The sequence below is a fragment of the Eurypyga helias genome, unplaced genomic scaffold, assembly GCF_000690775.1.
Source record: "Eurypyga helias isolate BGI_N326 unplaced genomic scaffold, ASM69077v1 scaffold8419, whole genome shotgun sequence".
Classification (NCBI taxonomy): Eukaryota; Metazoa; Chordata; class Aves; order Eurypygiformes; family Eurypygidae; genus Eurypyga; species Eurypyga helias.
In genome coordinates, this window is record NW_010270140.1 from 92,180 (window position 1) to 102,636 (window position 10,457).

Below are 10,457 nucleotides of genomic sequence, written 5' to 3' on the forward strand. Positions count from 1 at the left end.
TCGAAAAGAGTGATGCTACCAAGCAGACAAACAGTGCCTTGTTTCTTCTTTTACTACACAGTTTGATATGGATTTGTGCACAGCTTCCACCAGATGCACACACATGATCTGCACTCAGGCATGGGCAGACTGTTGGTACCACAGCCTGGTGTGCAGGAAAACTGTGAACACGTGCACCCACATCTGACAAGAGTTCACAACGTGGAAGACGTGCATACTTATTTTGGCACAAATAGCTTCAACCTTCCTTGCCAGTAGTTGTGGCAGGACCACACCCACACTCAGAAGCTGAACTTATTTAACACAGTAAATCTAAAGATAAAAGTTTTAGCTGAATAAAGATGCAGGCATGTAACAGAAGGCACCTACATATGCAACACTCCTCTTTACAAATATAATTCACACTTCTCATTCTTCATAGGACTAATGTGGGTCAGAGACCACATGGCAGCATATTTTATTAAAAGTAATGTGCAAATAAGATGCCTGCAAACAGCATGAAGTTTCCATTTGTAAAAAGGTACAAGTAACAGTACAAAATTAGAATGATTACTACTCATTTCAATAAAATGAAGTCTGACATAGAAATACATATGCTGTATTATTTACATCATTAATTTTCAAAAGATATTATTAGCATAAAACAAAGCTATAAAATAATTAGAAATATAGTATTTTTATAAGGAATATTTTCCCCGTATAAAAACGTAGAGCATTTTGACAATGATGCTTTATTTGAATAAAAATGCATTTATTTGTTCTGAACTCATAGCATCATGTGGTTTGTTCCTTCCCTTCTTCCTTTCTTTATGTCCTTTTTAAATAAAATTCCACACTGAGGTAGTAGTATGTCAAAGTATTTCTTTGGTTCCAGAAATCAATGGCAGGTCCAAAAGGAGCTATGTATCCAAATCACAGGATTGGAAAGTCGAAGTCCTAAAGTTTTCAAAGGACTGTTTGTGAGTATAAATGCTATTTTCTCCTCTAGAAACTGTCCTTTCCTTTCCATCTTCGTTTGCCTCTGCACTGAAGTCCAGTGAGGCATGAGGATTATTATGGGAGGTTTTTGGTTGGCAATTTGCTGGCTGTCTACAACTTGAAAGAGAGTCCAGCTGAGGCCTCCATAAAGGCTTGCCAAATGTTCCTGAAAGACAATAAATGCATGAGTAAGTACAGAAATACTGATGCTAACAGTTTTGTGTCTCACTAGGGGCTGCACGTTAGAACGCAAGCCAAGAATTGACACAAGTTCGCCAAAGTGAGATTTTACTTAACTGTTATTTTACCCCTTAAAACATCCATGTGATCACAAGTATAAGGCAAGACTGCCACCTGAGGTATCAAAACCATTTCCAAATGAAATGTATGGCCACACACAACTTGGCTACTTTCGTTTTCATGACTACTCCCATGACCATTTTTCTCTGAGGAGGGGGAGGTGGGCACACAGACCAAACCAAAAAGAGATCACCAGACACTTGGTAATGCAAAAGTCAGAACAGTCTCCTTGTTTTGTTCTTCAGTGAACAAATGGCACATGAAATCTGCCTTGCAGTTCAGCAGAAATAAAAAAAAACAAATCAAAAAAACACCCCAGCATGTGTAGGGTTATACAACATCTTCCTCCTGTGCAATCTGAATGCTAAAACAATCTTTTTCTGGCTAGCACCTCCTATTAATAATAAAAGTTCTGCCAGCCAAATTCTCCATTCACACCTGTTCATCTCTTTGCCCACAACTGGCTAGGAATGAAGTCACCCAAAGAGAATTTGGCATTTCAGCTGATTCTTTATTAATAATTACCTGGATTCACTAGCCAGAAAATAATCAGTGTGCCTGTCATTCTTCACCACGGGGAAGGTGTTTGCGTCAAGACCTCTGCAAGAAGGGCCTGCTCTTTTTTCACTCAAGAGAGGCACAGCCGTCGCAAGTCATAGTGTCTGTAACTGACACCCAAAAGACCTATTTTCTGAGGACAATGTGCCAGAGGCTGATTTTGAAGAACCCAGTTTTTATTAATAACTTAACACTACAATCATTAATAAATTTTGCACTCAAAGAGCCATACTTCTAGTTTTGCATAGCAGTTAGAAGCAAGTTAAGCTGTAATCTGAGAAGTTACTAAAAATGGATTTGGACAAGGTCCATATTTGCATCAATGATTTGCAGAGCAATTTTGTTCCTAACAAAACATGAAAGCATGTGCCTCACAGCACCAGAATTACAAATGAACCCTGTCTAAAAAAAAAAAAAAAAATCCAAGCCGTGAACTCTCTGGCTCACGCATCAACAGTGACGTTACTGCCAGCTGTTGTCTTCATGTGACTGTAGAGTCGAAAGGAAGGCTGAATTTGAAGATGATGCTGAAGAAGCAAATCTACAGCTAAAGACAAGAAAAGATTTCTTCCACAGCCACCACCTCCAAAATTTAACCATAGGCTCTTTGAGTGAAGACTGCTAACGATTATGAAGCGTCCAAGGCAATGATGAAGCAACTTGGCTGAGGTAGTAGCTCAGAGAATTGACAAAAAAGCAACTCTACACAGATTTTTAGGACAGAAAGGGGAATATAAGCCCTCAAGGGGGCTCCTTGGCGTATATAAATATGCATTAACTCCTAGGTATATCCATATAAAGTGGAACTACTTTTTGGAGGAGACGTGGTAAAACCCTATGTGCGCAGTCCCACCACGGCAACAGTGGCAGGCAGCCAAGAGGCCATGTGTAGTCCCAGGGCCTCTGCCAGATGTCATGGCATCTGCAATGTTTTACAGTCCAAACATCTGGCTTTCAAAGGGGGAAAACTTCAGAGCTCGTACCTCCCTCCCCACCCCATGAGAACAAAGAGTCCAGTGAAGCACATTCCCCCAGGTCCCCTCACAGAGCCAGGCCTTGATCAACCATGCTGACACACCAGCCGGGAGACAATCCACGCTACCAGGGCTGCCCTTGGTGCTCAGATATCACAGGGATGAAAGCAGTATGTGGGTTTATATGTGTTTTAAACCAACCAACCAAATCAACACCTCAAATTTAGGGAGCTTCAAAGGTAATGCAATGCTTTTCTCCTTCCCCCCACCTCTCCCTGCAATCTGAATTAAAACTGTAAACCCTGAATTAAGCTTCAGAAGCTCTTCTGCTATTCACACCACGAGAAAGGAAGAGAAAGAAGGGGTAGAGAGGGCATTTTTCCACAGTGTCCTTCTCTGAAGGGTAAATAGTTCCGGTTCACTGTGTTATACACTGTGAGTATATGCTAACCTCATACACTGGAGTTCAAGTCTTCCCAGCTGCCCCGATAGTTCCTGGGACCTTGCACACCTTTTGCCTGTTTGGCAAAACTTCTAGTATACCTAAAATTTGTTAGGGTGTATTTAAGTATCCTAACATTTATGTAAATCTGCCAGCTATAGTAAGATAAAAGGTAAGAATCACATCACTGATGAGATTCTTATGTAAGTGTGAGCTATTAAGAATGCCTGGTGACCTAAATATGTTCATTATGCAGTTTTACAGAGATCACTTCTCTGTTCCTGAACTTCAAACATTTGGGACATTGTATCTAATGGCCTTGAGAAACCAGGGTTCCTGAGAAGCAGGAGAGGGCTCACAGCTACACCCAGAGGTGAACTACCTCCTGGACTACCACATTTGACCTGAGGACTCCTTTGATGTACGTCACTTCTGCTTCTGATCAAGCCCCAAGCTGCTCCCTTTGTACCACAGGACAGGGGTCATCTCCTAGCAGGATCCAGAGGGCAACCTGAGTTCTGGGACATTCAACTGTCCTCATGCACTGCAGTGGAGCAAGACTAAGCCTACAGGTACAGTACATAGAATCATAGAATCATAGAATGGTTTGGGTTGGAAGGGACCTTAAAGATCATCTAGTTCCAACCCCCCTGCCACGGGCAGGGACACCTTGCACTAGACCAGGTTGCTCAAAGCCACACCAGGTTGCTCAAAGCCACGAGTTGAGTGGAGTTACAGTTGTGCAAACCTCAAAAATAGATACCTCAATAACTTGTGATACTGCGGGAGGAAGAGGGAAGAAAAAACCAAAAAGTACACATGCAAAATGTCAAGGACAACTCTCAAACTGCCTTTCCTCAGCTATTTCCTGTCTCTCCCACCTTCGTTTCTTCAGTAACTATATTCCACATGCTGTATTATCTTACTAAATTCACAGACACCTGCAAAAAGAAGCCTGGGCAAAACTGCACAGAATTAGTTTTTTCACAACACTAACCATGTGAGCACCTAAACACTACTACAGAATTACCTACTGTAGGAGTGAGAAGAAAAAGCTGAGAAAGCAGTTTTGCTTAGTGTTGGAAGTAAGAAGCAAGACAGCAAGTCTTGAATATTTTGAGTATCTCGAATATACCACCAGCAGCTTGAATAAAAAAACAACAGGTAGAACATACCCATGAAAGTGCTGTTACTGGTAATAGATGAGGGTTCCAAACTTCTGTTTAAATCAAATGTGTCTGAGTTCAGACTTTTGGTTTTTATTCCAGTTCCTTCATTTTGTGTATAAATGGAGTTCATTAGTTTGCTACTTGCAGTCTGCATCCCAATAACACCAACACACTGGTCAAAGGGATCTTCCAGCGGAGGTGAGTATTGACAGGATTCCTTTTTCTTTAAATATCCAGACTCATAAGGGTCCAGGCATGCTGTTCTTTGGTCAGGGCTGCAACCTAAAGAAAATGAAAAAATTTTTTATGCAGGTCCACCATAGCACAAGATCAAATCAGGACTGAAACTCCACACACAACCCTGGCCCTTGCAACTTACTTGCACTGTATGCTTCAAAGGCCTCAGAGCTGTACGTGTTTCCTTTTAAATACAAAGTTCCTGAACTCCCCAGATAGTGGCATAGGAATGGATCTGCAACACCCTCCAAGTCTGTTTCACTGCCATTATCCATATGGAAAATGCCTTAAAAATAAAATTGACGTTTCAGTGTATGGTCTTTTCTTAGACTTCAGCTTACAGTTTCCTGAGTAAGTTTTGTCCCTCTAAGAACCCCATCTGTTCAACTAAATTTCAGTGTATTTAGAGCTTGCTTAAGTTTAACCCAACGTTTTGATGAGAACTCTAATTGTAGCAAGTGTTCAATTAATTCACTTGAGAGAGAACATGTCACACTTTGCATCATTATACAGTCTCTGAGAACAGAAAAAAGTCAATCACAGGGATCAGAACTTGCAACTTCCTTCCCTGAAGCAGTGGAAACCAGGCTCATGCTCTGTCACACAGTCACCTTTCAGAGCACAGAGTGCTAATGTGAAAGTCTCTGGTGGAAGAATATGAGGAAGTCACTGGCTGCTTCAACAGCTCCTCTCACTACCTTGCAACTACAGAACTGTCTCACCACTGCTCCACTCCCACCTGCCTCAACTCCTGACTGTATTTCAACCCCATCCCCTTCCCAGCAAGGTCCCTTTTTCTCCCTAACCCAGGTATGTTCAGGGTCCTCAGGGGCCAAATATACAAACATTAAGTACTGCAGCTTTTAACTTGAAGTCATGTTAAATCCTTTATTGATTCTGACCTTAATGACATTTCTAACAGGAAAGTTTAATCAGTTATATTATACTAAAGTTATACTGGTTACCACCCATCCCTACGTTCCACTTAAAGCATCCTTTTCAAGCTATAACAAAGGAAGACATGCTGTTGTAATTCCTCTTGAACACTCTTCTTTTGGAAATGTGATCATCAGTTTAAATTTACCCTTCAGACTAGAGAAAAACTTTATGATTTATGCACAGCCATAATGTTATTTGGATGAGCAGAAGCAAGTTTCTGTTATTATCTTGTTGAAACAATCCCAAGCAATAAATTTCACACCCTCTCAAACTTCAGTGAAGATGTTTCTTCAATGTTACTACTATTAGTTAGAAAGACAATAGTCAAACTGTAGCTACTTAAGCAACATGGAAAACCTGCTTAACATTTTACACCTACCATTACCGTCCCTCTGCTGCAAGAAATACCCTCCCACAGAAGATGTGAGGAACTGATGATGACTGCCATTTTCAGATGAACCATATCCATCCTGCCTTTCAGCCAGTGTCCCCTGTGATGACAGGTAACTTGGAATGTCAGCTGGCAAATTCGTTTCATCTGTGGGGAAGCAAAACACACCCAAAAGCCATCAGCATACTTCAGAGTTTTTAGAAGCATTTTTAAACTTGTCAGCAAAGTGCTGAAGGTAACAAGCAATTCACTTTTCTGACTCTGAGTCAAAGCACACAGATGTTGCTACAATAAAGTCATTGCAAAGCAACCACAAACATTTTTTTTCCTTTCCAAGGCAAACCTTCAATTTACACACCTGTATTTGTGATGCTGCAATCTTCATTTCTCCTTCTGGTGTGGTAGATGATGACCACCCACACCAAGGAAGTGCCCACTACACAGCAAACCACAGCTATGATCACAATGCCAACTGTGGCCCATCCATCATCATCAAGTGACGGGACAATGTTTTGAGGAGAATCACAGGTGGGAGTAGGAATTACGTTAAGACGGATGTTGCCTCGCTCTGTTCCAAGTGTGTTAGACATTTCACAAGTGTACTTCCCAGCATCTTCTACATCTGTATCCACAATAATTAGTAACTGATTGCCTGCAGCAAAGAAATGTCTTTCCGTTACCATGAGAGGGCTGTCATCCTTAGTCCAGTTCAGCCGGGGTGGAGGGCTACCACCAGCGATACATTGCAAGACTGCAGTTTCACCTTTAGTTACAGTTCGATCCAACAAAGGCCGCAAAAATGACGGTGTTTCTGAAAAGAAAGTATAAGCCTTATATTCTACATGACCTTGCAAGAATGGGAACATGTCCCTTTCCTTCACGGCTCAAGAGGAAAAGCTAAATTAAATGCATCAGTAAGGCCTAATGAAGCTTACTCTCATTCTCAGAAAAAAAACACATTCAAGGAATTTGAACTTAGAGCCTACAGTTTACTTGTCAATTGATCACACCTTGACTACCTTAGAAGGTAACAAGGCCAAATCATATATGCTCAAGACTGCAGAGAACTAGATTAAAAATGGTTAACAAAACATCTGGAAATTAAACTCTAAACAAAATCTCTTGTCTCTAAACAATAGTAACAGCCCCCTTTTTTCCCCCCTGCACATCAGACACTGTGTACACAACTGAGAAATATAACTAACTTTTATTAGTTTGCATCATAATAGTGACTGTGTGCTGGAGTACATATTTCTAATCTATGTGTCAGTACAAATTATTTCAGAGTATTTTTATTTCTATACAGAACAGTGCTATTTCTAATCATATGACTATTTAAAAAGTGCTTAGCAACAGTTTTGTTCAAGGAGATCATGCCATCACATATTGATTGCCCACCTCTTACCTAGTACTGTTAATGTTGCGTTAGCTGAAATGCTTCCAGCAGTGTTTTGAGCTGTACAGCTATAAACGCCTGTGTCCTCAATCTTTACATCAACAATGAAGAATACGTCATCTTCAGGCATGACATGCATACGCCTCTTGCGTGCTGCAGGAAAATCTGTTCCACCATCTTTCTGCCAAGCAATCTGTGGGACAGGATGCCCAATGGCAGCACATTCCAAACGTGCCATCGCCCCAGCACGAATGGTTAAGTCCATGGGGATCTTTGTAAATGAAGGCAGCACTAAAGAAAAAGTTAGTGACACCAAAATAAATTAATTAAATGCACTTTTCCTTTTTTGCACAGCATATTCTTAACACTCTTACTGGCCCAAAAAGTATGGGAGAAGCATATAACCTGAATTTATCAGTAGACAGAAAAAAGAAAGGGAGGGAGCTGTGAAGTATGAGACCGCCTAGATCAAAATCTCATTTCTGCTAACAGCTTCCTACATGACCTTTCCATAGTACCTTGAAACAGAGTCTACACTTACCTCCTGTGAAGAAAAGATTAATGTTTTCCCATTCTGTTACACAGATTTTTATTAGATTTACTACGAATTGGGTCTGTTATTTGTTTTTTCCTATACTGTGGTACAGCACAATGCGGCCAGACCTAAAACTGAATGGTGATCTTGGAACTAGATACATTTTAAGAAATAACGCCAGCTTATTTAGGGATCTTCTAAAATACGCAGATGATGAGAAAGGAAAAAAATGTGTTTACATATCTTGATTAAAATCGTTCTACTTTTAAGTCCACAAGCAAAAAGTAACATACTTACTGTTTACTGTAAGTTTGGCTTTGACAGAGTAGGATGAACCAAAATGATTTGAAATAACACACTGGTATTTCCCTTCATTATTGAATTCAACACTGCGCAGTCGAAGGATGGTAGTGTACTCCATCACTTCACCACCCTGTGCCCGGAGGTGTGCATAATTCTCCATTTCAGCATCTTGCAGTAATTCATTGTCTTTCTTCCATGCAAAAGTCATTGGGGAATCACTGCTGCTGGCTGCCGAACACACAAAACTCAAATTTGAGCCTTTGATTGCTGACTGGGTTTCTGGCTGGACAGTGATTTGTGGTTTAGGAAAATCATCTGCACAGAAGGGAGAAAAAGCAAAAGTAGTACAGAGAAACAGAAAAAAAAAAACCCGTGAGGCTCGAGGACTCTTTTCAGAGTAAGCCTTGTTTTATAGGTTTGAGAGCAGAGTCGGCGAAGTATTTATAAAATGGATACACAATGCTTTCATTATAAATTTCCCAGCCTTAGGCCACTGAAAGATGCTATATTTATGAGTTTATTGTGCCAAGTCATGTCTTATTGAAGAGAAAGCACATTTAAAAGCAGGCTGTGTGTACAGTTTGTTCAACAACAGCACTAAAGAGAGAACTACCCCCTGACATCCCTAAGAACTACTCCGAATGTCAGTCATGAAGCCTACCCTTCATCTTTACAACACCTCAGGCTGCTGTGTGTTTTCCTTTATTGAAAGCATAGTTCTGCCATCAGAAACTGCAAGTTAAAGTAAAGGGCTTTCCCCAAACCCACAAAATACAATCATCTACAAAAGTCATTGTTCCAGTGATTTGTGGCTTTTGGGTCCACCTTACAAACACAGCGGTACTGAAAATCCCTTAAGCAGGGCAGCACACAAGAATTTCAAGAGATTAGTTTCTGGAGGTCCTTTTACTATTGGAAAGTTACCTTCAACGTGCCATTTTGTGAGTTTATAGAATTAGTTGCCTTCTGATTCGGTCAACTGCATGCACATTGCATGTACAGAAGGAGTGGGAAATTAAATACTAAAGCATCTCCTAAAAAAAAAAAGCCTTAGCACATTCCCAACTTTCAAGATGTCTCCTATCCCCCAACAAAGACACAAGCCCAAACTTCATAGGGACTGCGGGAAAAGCCCTGGGCCCCAGCTACTCCTTACGGCAGACCTGCACTGCAGAGTCAGGTTTTCACGCTCTGTCTCCCTATGCCTCATTTGTTTGGGAACAACACACCAGGGTCAAAGCCCAATTTCCTTGAAGAACCTCCATGCTGCATGTTACAAAACAAAATGAGATGTGGAGATAGCCTTAAATTGAGCTGCCTGCGGACCACTTGCAAGTCTGGAGCTGGGCTGCAGCAACAGGGCAACAGGGATCCCCTGTTCTAGGGCCCTAAGCACGGGCCTGAACAACCTCCCAGGCCATTTTGTTTTCATGCTTCATACTCATGCCTTAAGGCCTCCATGACAAACTATACCGTTTGCAAACTGAGTTGATAGTTATCCCTGTGCAAAGTCAGTGAATGCACGTAAAACATTGTAAATACTTGTGAAAGGACAGGAGAACATCATTCTGCCTCAGTTGTACCATCAATGGATAATACAGTATTTGAAAATATTAATTATTTGACAGGAAGGGGGGGATGAGAAGATCACTGAAATAAGCAGATACTACAGAAGAACACTAGGATAATACTGGCAATGTGTTGAAAAGCATAATCTGAGGAAGCACAAATTACACAGATTTTTCCATTTTTCTAGTTTCACAGATATGGAACCCTTGTCTAACACATGCTTTCCTTTAACAAATTTAGGATGACTCCCCTCCTATCTCCTAGCTGTTTTCAAAAATGTAACTTGACATGATTTGGAGGATTTATACACTCATAAAATATATGCAATAGATTCTGTATTTTAACTTCCGACAAGACTTAACACACTTCTCTTGAAAAATCTATAAAAGCAGAGGTGGCCAATGTAAACTTATAAGGCAAGGCACGTACACCCAAATGTCTAGTGATGGCACACTTTAAAGATTTAAGAGGAGGCCCATGATGATGATGATCGGGGGCTGGAGCACCTCTCCTGTGAAGACAGGCTGGGAGAGTTGGAGTTGTTCAGCCTGGACAAGGCTCCAGGGAGACCTTATTGCAGCCTTCCAGTAGCTGAAGGGGCCTACAAGAAAGCTGGGGTGGGTGTGTGTGTGTGTGGGGGGGGGTGGGTGGATGGGTGTGTCTTTT

At 41.1% G+C, this 10,457-nt stretch overlaps 1 protein-coding gene across 1 annotated transcript in view; it reads right to left on the reverse strand.

Annotated features, from left to right (window-relative positions):
- Window positions 1–424: 424 nt before the first annotated feature.
- The window catches only part of LRIG3 (leucine-rich repeats and immunoglobulin-like domains 3), a 22,312-nt gene continuing 12,279 nt past the window's right edge, over window positions 425–10,457 (reverse strand). The window contains exons 11-17 of the mRNA XM_010158341.1: window positions 8,217–8,537; window positions 7,394–7,675; window positions 6,347–6,799; window positions 5,977–6,135; window positions 4,801–4,944; window positions 4,428–4,703; window positions 425–1,144 (exon numbers count right to left, since the gene is read on the reverse strand). Of these exons, the coding sequence (XP_010156643.1) occupies window positions 900–1,144; window positions 4,428–4,703; window positions 4,801–4,944; window positions 5,977–6,135; window positions 6,347–6,799; window positions 7,394–7,675; window positions 8,217–8,537 (1,880 nt within the window). The 3' untranslated portion in view covers window positions 425–899. The remainder of the gene's footprint in view (window positions 1,145–4,427; window positions 4,704–4,800; window positions 4,945–5,976; window positions 6,136–6,346; window positions 6,800–7,393; window positions 7,676–8,216; window positions 8,538–10,457) is intronic.